The sequence below is a fragment of the Oryctolagus cuniculus genome, chromosome 10, assembly GCF_051225735.1.
Source record: "Oryctolagus cuniculus isolate XC-2025 breed Fujian yellow rabbit chromosome 10, ASM5122573v1, whole genome shotgun sequence".
NCBI classification, from domain to species: domain Eukaryota; kingdom Metazoa; phylum Chordata; class Mammalia; order Lagomorpha; family Leporidae; genus Oryctolagus; species Oryctolagus cuniculus.
In genome coordinates this window covers 42,923,877-42,941,036 of record NC_142876.1, presented here as the reverse complement: position 1 = coordinate 42,941,036, position 17,160 = coordinate 42,923,877, and the positions used below count along the sequence as shown (strand labels likewise).

Below are 17,160 nucleotides of genomic sequence, written 5' to 3'. Positions count from 1 at the left end.
AGCCTTGTCACAGCCCCAGTCGTCACACATTTAGGGAGTGAACCAACAGATGGGAACTCTATCTCTCTGTCTCCTCCCTCCCTCCCTCTCTCCTTCTCACCATCACCATCTCTCAAATAAAAATTTGAAAGCAAAATAGCTTCAGAGTCATCCAGAAAGCATTGTTTTCAGGGTTAGGGTAGGAACAGTGGGTTTAGCAAAATGAACCAATACAGAGGAAGAGAGTCCCAAGGGCCTTGCCTGCCGACCTCATTTGTGCAGAGGACATGAGCTCCAAGTTAAAAAAAAATGCATTTCCACATACATGCTCAGCATTATTATTTTAATAGATTAGGTGCTTCAATTGTGTACCCTCATGGACCCAGGCACTTTCTGTCTTTACATCCTCCTGAGTGGCGGATGAGCATTGCATCAGTTTCAGGAGTCGCAGCTTGCTCCAGAGGCATCCAGCCCTTAAATCTCCTCCCAGGGTGGCATCACAGCCCAGCAGCGGGGAGAGGAAAGTCATGGCTGTGATGGGCATGGAGCAATCCATTCTCATGTAGTTAATTCCATGGAGATGCTGTTAGTGGGTTCTGGGTAAATTGGTTGAAAGCAATTTGACCAAAAACAATTTAGCTGAAAGCAGTTGGTTCAAGGAATCTTTCCAAAATATTCATCAAAAATGACTATTCCTAGTCACCGCGGCGACCATTGGAGGGTGAACCAACGGCAAAGGAAGACCTTTCTCTCTCTCTCTCTCACTGTCCACTCTGCCTGTCAAAAAAAAAAAAAAAAAAAAAAAAAAAAAAAAAAAAAAAACCAACCTTAGTTACCATTATTGACTGAATGAGTAGTACTGACTCTATAGGGTGGGATTATTCTATAGTCTCTTTGCTGACTTGCATTTTATTGATAAAGCAAGAGAATTCATGATTGCTGGCATTGATTTTATAATCAGAAAAAGCAAAACAAAGGAACATAGTTTTTTTCCCAGAGTTTGAGGATTTTATTTTCCTTTATTTAAACTTTTTAAAAAATTAAAATTTTAATAGATGTATAAAAACTGTACCTATTTTGGGGGTACTCTATGATGTTTTATTACATGCATATATTGTGTAATGTCCAGTCAGGAAAAATATATTTATCGTTTTAAGCATTTATCATTTCTTAAGTGTGAAAACATCCAAAATCCTATCTTATTTTTGTTTGTAGAGAAATGTGAATTTTTCTAACTCACTTTAAGCCAATATGCCAGCTGTGCTGGTTTGGCAATTTTTGTATTTTTATGCAGAAGTATGCAGAATATTTGGTTTGCTCCAAATAGTCCCTTGGAAAGCATAGAACAAAAATAATTGGCTGAGAGTAAATTAGAAATTTTAAAAAGGAAAAAATAACAGAAAATTGAAGATGATTTTTAAAAAATGCCTTCAAAGGAACAAGAGCTCTATGTTGTACTGCAATATCTAATACTCAGGGCCACCACTAACTGATATTCAGTGTTCACTGTGTAGCTGCAGGGCACATCATTCATCCAGCCTAGGAAAGGAAGGGCGCCTCCTGCAGTTGTGCAATATGGTAACCTAAATATAAACTGATCTAATTAATATACTCTACCTGTCAGATTGTCATTGGCCCAGTTATAAACTATTGCTTTAATTGGTTAGAACACATGTTTATATGTCTACCTTGAGGCTCCTGGGGAGTCCTAAAGTTCTTAAGGAATTCTAAATCCAATACTGTAAACTCAATATATCAGGTACTGTTCTACAGATTTTGGGAAGAACTTTTATTTTGTCTAAAAGATTAGTATTACAGCAAACATCACGTATTCATTGAGTTCCTATTAGGACACTGGTTCTGCCTCCTTGCTTACCTATACTATAGGCTAATGTTGGCTAACTCACTGGCCTGCTTTAAAATCTTCGGTATCTCCTTCAGCATCTTCCAGACATAATCTAAGCCCCGTAGCAGACTTTCCAAAGCTCTTCAGACCTCAACCTCTCCTCCCACGATGGCTCTCTGTGCACCGAAGGCCACAGTGTACTGCTAGAAGGTCCCGGGTGCATTGTGCTTTTGTTCATCAGCTATGTGCAGCCCAATCCTAATTCCTAAAACCCACTTCCCTCATCTGTGCCTGACGAGTCCCTAACTGTCTTTTATACTTGGCCTAAAAGTCATCTCTCTAAGCAGCCTTCCCTGACCCATTCCTCCCTCCAGGAACATTCTCTCTTAGCTCCTGCTGCATCCTATACAACACACCCTGTTATTACAATGTGTGATGTTCTGTGATGCACCCTGCAAGTACTTCCCTGGTACCCTCAATTGACTGAGGCCTTCCAGGAGGGAAGCTACATTCTGATTTTTCTATGTATTCATTGCATAGCACAATTTCACACATTTAGTATGTGTTAAGGTAATTCTATTCGGATGAATCAATGAATATAAATTCTTCAAAAGTACCTATCATTGGGGCTTTCATTGTGGAGTAGCAGGTAAAGCTGCTGCCTGCAATATAGGTACCAGTGTGTGTCTCAGCTGCTCCACTTCTGATCCAGTCCCTGCTGATGCACCTGGGAAAACAGAAGGTGGTCCACATGCTTGGGTCCTTGCTACTCACATGGGAAACCTGGAAGAAGCTCCTGGACCCTGGTTTTCACTTAACTCATCCGTGGCTATTGTGGCCATCTAGGGAGTGAACCAGCATATTAAAAATATCTCTCTGTGTCTCTCCCTCTCTCTTTGTAACTCTACCTTTAAAATAAATAAATAAATCTTTATATGGTGCTAAATAAATACAAAGGTGGTTTAGAATATGACTAGGAGCTTTACAGACAACCCTTTGGGGAGGAAGAGCCTAAACATATAAATGACAAAATAATGCGATATGAAATTAGTAGTAAAAGTAACATATCTACTGTGCATCCTATGCCAAGCACGGCTCTGAGTGCTTTTATTATTGCCTGCTACTTTAATCACTGACATATAATTCTACTATATATCTATATATATATACATAAATTCCATATAAAAAGCATATTTATCTGAACACAGAGGGTTCAAAGCTGAGGTACAAATAACACATACCATTTTGATAGCTTCCTGGGAGTCCCCTCATTTCTTTTTTTTTAATTTATTTATTTATTTGAAAGGTAGAGAGTTACAGAGAGGCAGAGGAGAGAATGAGAGAGAAGTCTTCCATCCGCTGGTTCACTCCCAATGTGGCCACAATGGCCAGAGCTGCGCCAGTCCGAAGCCAGAAGTCAGGACCTTCTTCCAGGTCTCTCACACGGGTGCGAGGGCTCAAGGACTTGGGCCATCTTCTACTACCTTCCAAGGCCACAGCAGAGAGCTGGACTGGAAGTGGAGCAGCTGGGGACTCAAACCGGTACCCATATGGGATGCTGATGCTGCAGTTGGCAGCTTTACCCACTACACCGTAGCACCAGCCCCCCTCATTTCTTTTTAAACACCTAAGTGTGCATTAACAGCCATTCACTGTTTAATCCCAGTGGTTCAGCCCTAGTTTGGCTATAACGTTCCACAGTTTCCTCGACACAAATGAGGTTAATATTTGTTGAGTGTGTAGAAATTCATGGTAAGTACTCTTTCTGCTTTGGTTCTGGTTAGAGATGTCTAATTTTTTTCAGTGAGAGGTTTGAAAAGCCTAGAATACTTTTCAGTATGTGTCCTGGTCTAAAAAATGAGAGCTTTGAAGATACTCAGGATTCCACTTTTGCAGTCAGCCAGCCTGCTCAGAATCAAAAAACTGGCATCCTGCTTAAGAAACGCAACCTATTCTTCCTGTTTCTTTTTCTCCCTTGCAGTTGGAATTCTGGAGTTTCTACTTGAAATTGCACAACTTTTTTTGCTGTTGGTAATTTTTTGTTGTTTTTTAAGTAGTTATAAGGGAACATAAGAGGTAAAACTTACTAAGTAGCAATATTGCAATATTTTGAAGGTGGATGAGAAAAGTCTTAATTTTTTGTTTTAGGTACAATATTATTTTATAAGATTTATTTTTATTTGAAAGGCAGAGTTGAGGGGAAGACAGAGAGGTGTTCATCTGCTAGATCACTCTCCAAATTGCCGCCATGCTGGGGCTGAGACAAGCAAAAGCTGGGGACCAAGAGCTTCTTCTGGGTTTCCCACAGGGATACAGGGGCCCGAACACGCTGCTGCTTTCTCAGGCCATTAGGAGGGAGACAGATCTGAAATGGAGCAGCCAGGTCTCAAATCAGCACCCATTTGGGATGCCTGCACTTCAGGTGCAAGCTTAACTCGATACACCACAGTGCCAGCTCCAATATCATTACTTTAATTGATAAAATTGTATTGTGTTCAACATATCAGTTGATGTTTATGCATGTATGCACACACGCACACACACACATACACACACATATTAGTTAGATTTAACCATTCCATTATTGTCATTAAATCTAGCTAATTTGGAGCCAGCGCTGTGTCAAGGAAGGTTAAGCCTCCACCTTCAGTGGCGGCATCCCATATCGGCACTGATTTGAGTCCTGGCTGCTTCTCTTACAATCCAGCTCTCTGATTATGGCCTGGGAAAGTAGTGGAAAGTGACCCAAGTGCTTAGGCCCTGGCACCCTCATGTGACACCCAGAAGAAGCACCTGGCTCCTACATTCGTATCGGCTCAGCTCCAGCCATTATGGCCATTTGGGGAGTAAATCAGTGAATGAAAGATACCTCTTTCTCTCTCTGTCTCTCTCTCACTCTCACTCAGTAACACTACCTCTCAAATAAATAAATATCTAGCTAATTTACACATGCACCACCTCACATAGTTACTGGTTTTCAATGAGAATATTTAACATGTACTTTACATTTTTCAAGAATATAATATATCATCAACTGCAATTATCATCTTTTTTAAAGATTTATTTGAAAGTTAGAGTTACAGAGAGAGAGAGAGAAGTCCTCCATCCGCTGGTTCACTCCCCAAATGGCCGCAATGGCCAAGGCTGGGCCATGCTGAAATCAGGAGCCAGGAGCTCTCCTCTGGGTCTCCCATGTGGGTACAGGGGCCCAAAGACTTGGGCCATCCTCCACTGCTTTCCCAGGTGCATTAGCAGGGAGCTGGATCAGAAATGGAGCAGCTAGGACTCAAACAAGTGCCCATATGAGATACCAGTGTTGGAGGCAGCAGCTTTACCCACTACACCACAGCGCCAGCCCCTGCAGTCATCTTTACAATAAATCTTTTGAACTAATCCCTTCTGTCTAACTATATGAGTCCTTTGACCAAGATCTACTCAATCTACCCTTCCCCCTAGCCACCAGAGCCTCTAGCAACCACCGTCTACTTCTAAAAGATCAACTTTTTTAGATTCAACAAATGAGTAAGATTATATGATCTTTTTCTTTCTTTACTTTGCTAATTTCATTTACCAGCTTCAACCGTGACATCACAAATGACATGATTCCCTTCATTGTTTTTTAAAGATTTTATTTGTTTATTTGAGAGGTAGAGTTACAGACAGTGAGAGGGAGAGACAAAGAGAAAGGTCTTCCATCTGTTGGTTCACTCACAGCAACAACCGGCACTGTGCCGATCCAAAGCCAGGAGCCAGGTGATTTTTCCTGATCTCCTATGTGGGTGCAGGGGCTCAAGCACTTGGGCCATCTTCTGCTGCTTTCCCAGGCCACAGCAGAGAGCTGGATTGGAAGAGGAGCAGCCAGGACCAGAACCGGTGCCCATATGGGATGCGGGCCCTGATTCCCTTCCTTTTTTATGGATGAATACTATTCTACTATGTAAATATACCACATTTGTACTATTTGCTCATTCATTCATGGACACAGATTGCATTTCTTGGATGTTTTGAACAGTGCTACAATAATCATGGAAGTACAGATATCTTTTTTGATGTACTGATTTCATTTTCTTTGGATGCATGCCAAGTAGAAGGATTGCTGGATCATCTGGTGGTTTTTTTTTTCTTAATTTTTTGAAGAACCTCCATACTGTTGTCCATAGTGACTGTACTGGTTTGCATTCCTGCTAACACTGTGTAAGAGTTCCCTTTCTCAACATCCTTGACAATAGTTATCTTTTGTCTTTTTGATGATAGCTATCCTAGCAGGAATAAGGTGATGTGTCATTGTGGTTTTCATTTGCATTTTCCTGATCATTAGTAATATTGAACTTTTTTTCATATACCTGCTATCATTTGGTTATGTTCTTTCGGGAAATGTCTAAACAAGTCATTTGCTTGTTTTTAAAATCAGGTCGTTTTCTTGCTATTGAGTTGTTTGAGTTCCTTACATATTTTATTTAATACCCCAAATAGAATTCCTTTAGTCTCATGTTTAAGAAACTATTTCAAACATAATGCAATTCCTTTATAACTGGAGTGTTTACAGAAAATGAGAGTTAATCCACATCTCCAAATTATCGTCCAGTAAAATCCTGTAATATACTTAGCATCTGATTTCTATATAAAAACAATGTCCCCAGATTGCATTTTGATCTTGAAATATTAAGTGCAAAATGAACCTCTGCACATTAGACGTAGCAACAGTTTATCCCAGCAGCTGAACTGGCCTAGTGACAATGTAGTTGATGTGGTGATAAGTCATACATGCAATCACAAACCCTTTCATTCCAATAGTGATTTCCACAGAGCAGTTATTAAGAACTCTGGGAAACTGTGCCATTAATATTCATTAAGTGCAGGGCCTGGCGCCGTGGCTCACTTGGTTAATCCTCCGCCTGTGGCACCGGCATCCCATATGGATGCCGGGTCCTTGTCCCGGTTGCTCCTCTTCCAGTCCAGCTCTCTGCTGTGGCCCGGGAGGGCAGTGGAGGATGGCCCAAGTGCTTGGGCCCCTGCACCCACATGGGAGACCAGGAGGAGGCACCTGGCTCCTGGCTTCGGATTGTAGCAGCCATTTGGGGGGTGAACCAACAGAAGAAAGACCTTTCTCTCTGTCTCTCTCTTTCTCTCTGTAACTCTACCTGTGAAAAATAAAAAATAAAAAAATAATATTCATTAAGTGCATACAGTGGCAGAAACTGGAGAGCAGAGGCTCATTGAAGCCACAGACTCTATAGAAGAATCTAGGACCCTGGCTTTACCTCGTTGATCATCCATTAACCCAGATTTCCTCTTCACTACAGGAGTCAAAGGACCCTTCCCTGTGAATCAGTGCCTTCCACCCAAACACCATGACACACAGAACATTCTCTAGTTCTGTGGGAAGTCAATCAAGTGTTTTTGTTAATGTTTATCTCCATTTCATCTTACATTTTTCAAAATTCTTAAACCAAGACCCCAAAGTTTCTGTAGTAGTGTATCTGGGCAAATTTCTAACTAGGTAAGTAGATATGCACACTCCCCTAAATTTTATAGTGAAATTCTTTCTGTCTCTTTCAAATGAGGTTCAGTACATTTATATATATATATTTTAAAAAAACCTTATAGATTAAGATATAGTTTACAAATGACCTCAAAATAAATGTTCTCTGTATTATCAAAATGTTAATTTTACCCAAATTTCTAATTGATGCTGTGTACCAGAATTACCTAAAAAATGCAGCAGAGAAAAAACCATCCCAGGAATATTTATTTCAGCAAGCATAAAAATTAGCTTTTAGGGGTCGGTACTGTAGCATAGCAGGTAAAGCCACCACCTGCAGTTCCAGCATCCATATGTGCTCCAGTTCGAGTCCCAGATGCTCCACTTCCAATTCAGCTCTCTGCTATGGCCTGGGAAAGCAATAGAAGATGGCCCAAGTGCTTTGGCCCCTTCACCCACATGGGAGACCTGGAAGAAGCTCCTGGCTCCTGCCTTCAGATCGGCGCAGTTCTAGCCATTGTGGCCAATTGGGGACTGAACCAGCGGATGGAAGATTTCTCTCCCTCTCTCTCTCTCTCTCTCAGCCTCTGCCTCTCTGTAACTCTGCCTTTCAAATAAATAAATAAATCTTTTTAAAAAATTATATTTTGTATTATTCTTTCCTAAAAATAAATACATTTATCAAGTGACATTTTTCCATTTTCCGCAGATTTTTTGAACTAAGTGGAAAATATTTGCATCCTGAGTAAATCTTTTCTCTCCCTTCCATAAGATATTTTCTCAATGATTTCTGACTCCAGCGGGGTGATGGTTTATGGACGATATGACCAGTTCCTTCGGGAAGTTCTCAAACTACCCACAGCAGTGTTTGAAGGCCCTTCATTTGGTTACACAGAACAATCAGCTCGATCCTGTTTTTCCCAGCAGGTAAAGAACAAACGAACTTAAGGAAATATCTCTCCAACAGTAGTTACTCTTTTCTATATGCCATAACCAGGCACAGATACACAAATTCTTCTTTGGTGATAAAAACCTGTATTGTATTTCTAGCCTCTGACAAATGACCTCTGAGCTAATAACTAAATGCAACACAACTGGAATATAATAATAGGCGGTGTTAACTGACCATGAAGCAGGCACCATGCTGAATTACTTGTTTTTGTTGTCTAACTTAACCCTTACAACAACCCTGTGCCCTTAATATCAGTACTGTGAATGTCACTGCAGTTTCCAAAGGGTTGAATTATCACTCAGCCTCACATGCAATATGGGTGACCCAGCACCAAACTTTACCAATGTTTAGTAAAAGGGATAAGAAAGGAATCACTGCACATGCCACATCACAATCTGGGAGGACCTTGAAATACGTGTCATTCAAAATTAGCAAGAATTATACGGCTACTTTCTTACTGAAAAGGGCCTATATACTCCAAAAGGGTTATATATGATGCTGCTGTGTTCAAAGTTGCTTTTGAAATATCCTATAGTCTGTCCCATTATATAATGTTGTGTATATCCCTCCCTTATACCTGTCAAGAGCATAACAACATTTCAAAAACTTCCCACAGTGATTTTAGCCAGTATAATAAATGATCAAAATGATTAAAATCATGTGAATTCCATAAGAGGTCATGCAAGCAAAAGAATAAGACCAATTTATTTTTGTACTGTATAGATTGCCTATATCAGCTGTTTGAATGGTGAAATTCCAAAATTGTCTAAATACTTCACTGGAAAAAGTCCAAGCCACCTCAAATGATTGTTATGGGAATACATTACTGTTTAGCTATATAAGTTATGATAGCTTTTTAGAAAATACTATCTCATTATTTATACTATGCGTATCTTTTAGTCATAATGTTGATGTCAACCTTATAGAAGGCTTAAACTATGTAGTATTATAAAGACCAAACTTGTAAGCACCTACTGATAGTAAAAGTTTCACTAAGGGCTACCAGAACAGTTGTTTAGTGTACTACAAGGATTTTTGTCATATATATGACATAAAAAGATACTGTACATCTTCAGTCCTGGTTTCTCATTTAAAAATATAAAACTTGTCCTTCCACTTTGATGTTCTAGTTCAAATTTTCAAATAGAATAGATATCTGAGTGTATAATGTGTAATTTGTTATTCATGTTATTACCATACATTCTTATTTTTGTCATTGTGAAAGAAACATGGGTAAAATATATTCATTTTCTACATCAGAAAAATCCAGGATAATGAGACAATAATTGACAGAATTGAGAGAAAAGACACATAAAGAAAGGAGGGACATATTTTTTAAATTTTACATCATCCCCTCCTAAAAGAGAAATATGGTTCCTTCTGAATAGGATTCCTTCATAATCTTGTGTAGCAGAATAATTAACATTAACTACTAAGTATTGGGAAGTTGAGGAAACTTAAAAGGGAAGTTGGTCTACAAATTTAGAAGGGAATTAGAATTATATAGTTTTCTATGGTCATTATTGGGTAAAACTCAATGGAGAATTTCAGTTCTTCATCTTTCTTCATTATTTTCATGCATCCCCCTAGGTGAATATAAAAGTGATGCTCTCAGAACTGGTTTTCTCCTGATGATACTAATGACTCAGCTTCCATTGAGTTAATTCAGTCCTGTGTATGCTTAGATAAAAAAGCAATCAATGTATTCAGCTCTGAACTAGTTTAATAACACATTTGAAAGTTCTGTATCTTCACGTATTAGAGTTCAAATGCCTTCTTTCAATTGCAAATCATACTTACATAGCAGGTGAATTAAGTAGCCCCTGTCCTAAATTTTTGTGGTTTTCAATGCAGAAGAAAGTCACGTTAAATGGTTTCTTGGACACGCTCATGTCAGATCCTCCTCCCCAGTGTCTGGTCTGGTTGCCTCTTCTACATCGACTGGCAAATGTTGAAAATGGTGAGTGGTTACTCCTGAGCAAAGGTAATTTCAAAGTTACTGAAATCAAGCCATCGGGTCCACCGTTGGGCTCAGGTCATTAAGAGAAGCCTGTTTAATGACGGTAGTTTGTTTAGGACAGAACTGATCAGTAAAGCCTTATAGGATCCATACAAAGTTAAAACTGTCAGTTCTAAAAACTTATTAAATCTAACATGTACCTGTAAGTTGCAAGTCAAGTGTGCTTAATAACTTGGTACACAGAGGAAAATCTCAGTACAGTATCATTTTCGGGTATTTGTTTTAGACCTGAATTTCCAATATTGGTATACATGCATTATTTCTTCGTAGATACACAACCAGGAATTGGTGGGAGAGACAGGAAAAAAATTTGATGATAACATCGTACTAATCTTTACTCACATGCTCCAAATTGTGTTCTCAATAGTTGTACTTATTTTAAAGATAAGAGTAATGGAGGCCGGCATTGTAGTGTCGCAAGTAAAACTGCTGCCTGGAATGCCGGCATCCCATGTGGGCTCCGGTTCCATCCCTGGCTGCTCCACTTCTGATTCAGCTCCCTGCTCATGTGCCTTGGGAAAAGATGCAGAAGATGGCCCACGCGCTTGTGCCCCAAGAAGCTTCTGGGTCCTGGCTCCTGGCTTCAGCCTGGCCCCGCCTTGGCCACTGCAGCCATTTGAGGAGTGAACCAGCGGATGACAGATCACTCTCTCTCTCTAACTATGCCTTTCAAATAAATAAAATAAATCTTTAAAAAAGAAAGAGTAATGTAACTTTTATAGCATACTTTTTTTAAGTGAGTATTTCTAATGTGAAAATAATTATTATAGACATCTAAATTTAAATATGAAATACAGTTCAGGACAAGATTTAAAGGGATTTAAAGGTGAAACAATTCAGTGTGTCCTTATTTATTACTTAACACTTAAATTTCTCCAAACTTAAATAGGAAATAATTTACCCATATATCATATTAGAATATTAATTTCTGTATGTTTTCTAATGCACATTAGGGCTAAAGTTTACTTAACTTTAAATTCTCATTCAGAATTTTGCCTCTGCTTTATTAATTCTTAGTTCAAAGTTTTGACTTTATCCCCTGTACTCACAGAAAAAGTTTAAAGAATGAACTGCTAGTTTCTCTGCCATCACTAACAAGTGTGGGTTGTTTTTATTTTTAATGCTTCTCATCCATAAAGCAGAAGCAGAGCACAATCAAGGCCCGTATTATTATGCAGGATGAGTTCAGATGACTGTTTACAGTTCCAGAACTAGTCATTTTCCAGTCGTAAAGCTGTAATTTCATTCCTTCGGTTTCAGTGTTTCCTGCTGCAGGAGATCAGCTTCTTAGGTACTGTCCCACAACAGTTGTCCCTGGATTCAAGTTCCACCTTCGTCTTTCCCAAGAGCCAGAAAAAGGAGATCATAACGCGTGTTTAGGGGATAACACATTCAGAACTGGCTATGTCTTTATATTTTCACTTTGCTTTTTATTTTCATCTACTCATATTTGCTTTATTTTTGCTGGCTGGTTAGAGAATAACTTTACCAAAGAGTTGTTGTTGTTATTTTATTGTTGTTTTGGTGTCTGGCTCACAGCATGTAGACAACTGCTTGAATTTGATCATTCACAAGCTTCGAATCTCAAACAGTTAACTTTGTCTGCTTTAATTTTCCTGCCAAAGAGAATTAAGTGTCTCTTAAAGTATTTGAGTAAGAGCCATATTCAGGGGTGGGAATTTGGTGTAATGGGTAAGTTACCACCTGGGACACCCATCTTCATATATGAGTCCCTAGGTTCAAGTCTTTCTCCTGCTTCTGATCCAGCTTCCTACTAATGCACACCCTGAGGGGAGGCATATCACGGCCCAAGTACCTGGGTCTCTGTCACTCATGTGGGAGACCTGGATTGAGTAGCAGGCTCCTGACTTTGGCTTGGCCCAGCTCTTGCTGTTACAGGCATTTTTGGAGTGAACCAGCAAATAGAAAATTAATATTCATTCTCTCTCTCTCTCCCTCCCTCCCTCCCTCCCTCCCTCCAAATAAAAATGAGAAAAAGATAAATTTTCAAAGAACTACATTCAGATAATTTATATATCTTTTGGGACCCTCTCTAGCTGCATCCATAAAGAAAAACCTGGTTTGTTACATAAAAGGTCACTCCATTTTGAAAAAAGCAACTTGGGTCTCTCACCATCTCCCCTCTTCCCTACCCTTTTCCACTTCTCTACACTTGCTTTGCTCTCTGCCCACTGGATGGTCAGCTGCATTCATCCTTTGTACTTCTGAGTCTTTCAGTGAACTGTGCTGGTTTCCTGGAGACAGAGAGCAGTTTGGAGAAAAGGCAAATCAGCTGGGGTAATTTATATTCTTGTAGGGTAACAGATGGGAGTTGAAAGAGCAAATGTCATTACAGAGATTTGTGGTGTTTAAAAGGATACCTTTTTTTCATCCCACTTGATTACTTCTACCCCCACATACATACTTGAAAGCATGGGTAGACGCCAAGAAAAAATGCTTCTCTGAGCCAAAACCGACTATCACCTGAAATCATGGCCCTCAGCGGAAAAGTGCTTTGCTATTGAGCTGTGTTTTTCCTTATTCTGGTTCATACTTTTGCTTTCTTGTTTTGTCTCCATGTACTCTCCCCTTAGTCTTCCATCCGGTGGAGTGTTCCTACTGCCACAGTGAGAGTATGATGGGATTTCGCTACCGATGCCAACAGTGTCACAATTACCAGCTCTGTCAGGACTGCTTCTGGAGGGGACACGCTGGCGGTTCCCATAGCAACCAGCACCAAATGAAGGAGTACACGTCATGGGTAAGGCGAGGCCCGGACAATGCTTAGAGTTGGATGTGTGTGTGTGTGTGTTGCCCAGAATGAAAAGGAACATCAAGGATGCTGACAGAAGTAGGGGCAGACTCACCTTCCCCTCCTGGTCTAGCGTTCCTTTCCCACCCCTACCATCCCCCACCTTGCTGGCATCTCTTCCTGATTCTATCTGAATCCAGTGTCGCTTCCAGAGACTTAGAATTTAGGAAGGATCTAGGAAGACAGCCCGTTACTTCTTGGAATATAGATAATTCAGCACTGATGTAAGTCAGCAACCGAGCAACAGTGACCTTCTGGAACATAGTGTTATTGTCACAGTAAGTTGAGGTCTTCTCCAAGTTTCATTTTGTTTCATTTTCTATGGAAATTACTTTAAAATTATTGTTAGTTTCATTTTTTTCTTTGGTTCTTGAGTTCTTTTAATGTCTGGAATATTAAATTAAGGAAAGAAGAGGGAATGGGCTTAGTACTACTCTCCCATTTTCTGTTTCGCAGGGATAAAGTAGGGAGATTGTGGTCACGTTAGAAAACTCATCTTTTCATGAAAAGTCTGAGTGAACAACTTGGTAAAGGTGTCCTGTGAGTGTTGGTGTGGCAGGTATTTTCACAGGAGCATGTGCACTCTGTCTACAGAAGTGATTTCACCGGCGGGTGTGCTTGCTGTTGAAATAGTTTACAGTGTACTGACCTGTGTCTCAGTGAAACTCACAGATCAGTTGCAGAAATGTTGCTCCTGGGCATCTGTTCCAATTCTGCTGTGGGTGCGGGTTGGTTTTTGTGGGACAGACTCAGCACTGCCAGCCTCTCTTGCAATCGTTCTAACACAGGAAAATACAAATTGTAATGAGTTCTCTATATTTTAATGTTTTGCATTACAACCTATAGCCTTTACATAAAGGATAACTTATTGTTCTTTTAAAAAAAAATCGCCTTCAAGAAAAATGTGTCTTCCATCAGAATCTTCTTTCCATTGTTTATTGGAAACTGATACTCAGTGTTAGATTCTGAATTCAGGTAACAGTTATTCACAAAGGCAGTGTTTGCTGAGAGCTTTGTGCCCCATCAGATGTCACCCCTCGCTGTTGGTGATGGCATATGCTGAAGATGGATAAAGCAGCACAGATCACAAACTACTATTTAATCGAGAAATAGGGGGAAACTTTTTTTTTTGTCAACATGTAATCAGTTTCTATACTTCTATCCCAGATCCTGGAAGGTTGCTGTTTAAAGACTAATCATTTTTAGTTGTTTTGTGTACATGCTAAGGTCACATAAGGAGCCTCTCTCTGAGGGATCATGGATTCTAAAGTTTTACATCAGGGCACTGTCTTTACAAAGCATCAGCCTCCCCAAGAGGACAAAGGGGCTCTCTGGTTTATGGGGTGAAAAGCTGTTGTTGCTGCTGTTTTAAGTGTTCTGAGAATTGCATGTTTTAGCAAACACCAAAGAAGGACTTCATGAGCAATGTTCCTGGTACTTAGCTTTTAAATAATGAGGACAAAGTCACTCCATCATATTACCAGTTATGGAACCTAGATGTGAAAGCAAGAGGCACAATTATAAATGACTTCTTCTGGACAGGGTAAATTTGATTAAAGGTTTACTGTGTGTGGTACACTGGTCTTTACAATGTTTCCTGTGTAATGTTAAGATAAACAGTCCACCAGTCTACTTGAAAAACAAACAGCGTGATGCCGGGGAAAGCACTCAGATTGAAGTTCTGCTTTTACTTCTAACTGAATGTGTTCCGCCACACCTGGAACATCTTGCACCTGGATTCTTGCAAAACCTGCTCAGCTTCCTTCTACTCCTATCTCCCCACAAAGCGTTTTCTGTTCCGAAGTGGGAGCATTCCTTCCAGAAGCAGGCCTGATCCTGTCATCCCTGTGATTTCTAACTCATCGCTGTCCCCCTCTGCCCTGGAAATGACAGTCCCAGATGTGCCCCGGAAGCCCTCTAATTCTGCCGTCTGCTGTCCTCTCCGGAACTGAGTCTGTCCTCCCTCCTGCCTTTGCAGTTGCTGCTTCCTTGATCTGAAATTATCTTCCCAATCCCCGAAGTTTTGTCAAAAGAAACTCTTGTGGCCATTAAATGCCAGCCCAAGTGCATGGTGACTGCTTGCATTTCCTATGCATTTGCTGACAGGAGGTAGATAACCTGGAGGCTTGTTAGTACTCTAGTCCCAACGTGGAGTAAACTTCCTCACTTAGAGTAGGTTCCTCACTTAGAGTAGGTACTTGAAAAGAATTTATTGAATGAATGAATGAATGTTTGTTATGAAAAATCTGATAAAATATTACATAAACGTTAGTTATCACTTCTCTCTTCCTCCCAGAAATCACCTGCTAAGAAGCTAACTAATGCATTAAGCAAGTCTCTGAGCTGTGCTTCTAGCCGTGAACCGTTGCACCCCATGTTCCCAGATCAGCCTGAGAAGCCTCTCAACTTGGCTCACATTGTGTGAGTATCTCTGCCCTCCAGATTAAGATCAGCTTTCTTCACCGACATGTGCCCAAATCCTTGCAAAGGCAATTTCCTATCAGTTTCAAGGACCAGGTTCTAAGACTTAATTTGAAAAAAAAAGATAGGGTCAAAGTAATGCCATTAAAAATTTTCTTGTTGAGATACATAGTACTTCTGTCCAGCTGCACTAGTCAAATATGCAACATTAATGTAATTCACCCAGAAATGGTAAATAGTCAGAAAGCTTACTTATAAAATATGTCAGCAAAGTTTGCACATTTGGGAGTTAACAATCAATGGAATTACCATGGTTGAAAAACAATATTCAAGCATCTTATACCTTAATATCATAAGCTTTGAATCCCAAATAAGAAAGGTCTTCAAAAAGTTCATGGAAAAGCATATAATGAAATAACTATGCATGGATTTCTAAAGTTTTTGAAATTATATTTTAATTCTATTTTTCCATGAACTTTTTGAAGTACCCTTGCAAAAACCCTTTATTTCATTGCTCTCCAGAGCCATTCATTTTCAAGATGACAGTAAATAGCAATTGCTTTGAATTTTAATGACAAGCTCAATAATATTAGAAGAATCATGGTCTATGCAGGAGAAGGTTGAGGAAGGGAGTTGTTAGGAAAATTTGCCAGAATATTTTTTAAAAATGATTTTTTTTCTCCAAAGTTTGGATTTTGTAGTTAGAGTGGGTAAGGCCGGTGGGTGGCTACCACCATCCTTGCCACTTCTCAGAAATGTCCTGCCTTGGAGCTTCTTTCAGGCCTGGTGGCCGGGGTGACAGAGAGGCATAGTCAGAAGAAAGTATTTCTTCCCTGGTGTTACTTTAGACTCAAGAGAAGAAAGAAGCTCCCTCCCTGCTCCCGTGCACAGTTAGGAATTATATGGGCACAGATACTTCTTAAAGCTTCTAGAACATGAGGTCCACCTTCTTGAAACATATCTATGTTCTTAATTTGGGTTCTATGGAAGGATTTCAGGATTACCTTAAAATTGTATATAAAATGTGCCTTGTTTCTGAGAAAACTTTCATGTGTTTAATAAGATTCTCAAAAGAGTCCTTGAATCTAAATATTGGTCTATGCTAATATATTTCCCAGGGTGAACATCTTAATTTTAGAGTGAAAATTGTGCAGGATATTTAATTGTTAAGATAATATACAAGAAATGCTTGATGTAGACTGTCCAGTCTGTGTTAGAACAGGATTTTTTTCTATTTTTAACTATAGAATTGTCTTATATAATTGTTTCTTTGTTAACTTGCTATTGTCATAAACAGGTAGATATCCATGTCTAAGAACTCTGATTTTAAAATATAGTGTTCATTGAGCTATTCTAAATTATTAAAGGCACATAAAATCCATTTTAATAACAAAATTGGCCAGCGCCGCGGCTCACTAGGCTAATCCTCCGCCTAGCGGCGCCGGCACACCAGGTTCTAGTCCCGGTTGGGGCGCCGGATTCTGTCCCGGTTGCCCCTCTTCCAGGCCAGCTCTCTGCTGTGGCCAGGGAGTGCAGTGGAGGATGGCCCAGGTGCTTGGGCCCTGCACCCCATGGGAGACCAGGAAAAGCACCTGGCTCCTGGCTCCTGCCATCGGATCAGTGCGGTGCGCCGGCTGTGGCGCACCGG

General features: G+C 40.0%; 1 protein-coding gene across 50 annotated transcripts in view; it reads left to right on the top strand.

The window, feature by feature from the left end:
* The window catches only part of DTNA (dystrobrevin alpha), a 419,235-nt gene that overhangs the window by 332,395 nt on the left and 69,680 nt on the right, over positions 1–17,160 (top strand). For all 50 annotated transcript variants that reach the window (XM_070050330.2, XM_089305832.1, XM_070050313.2 and 47 more), the window contains 4 exons: positions 8,080–8,234; positions 10,114–10,219; positions 12,874–13,040; positions 15,388–15,512. In XM_070050330.2, the coding sequence (XP_069906431.1) occupies positions 8,080–8,234; positions 10,114–10,219; positions 12,874–13,040; positions 15,388–15,512 (553 nt within the window). The remainder of the gene's footprint in view (positions 1–8,079; positions 8,235–10,113; positions 10,220–12,873; positions 13,041–15,387; positions 15,513–17,160) is intronic.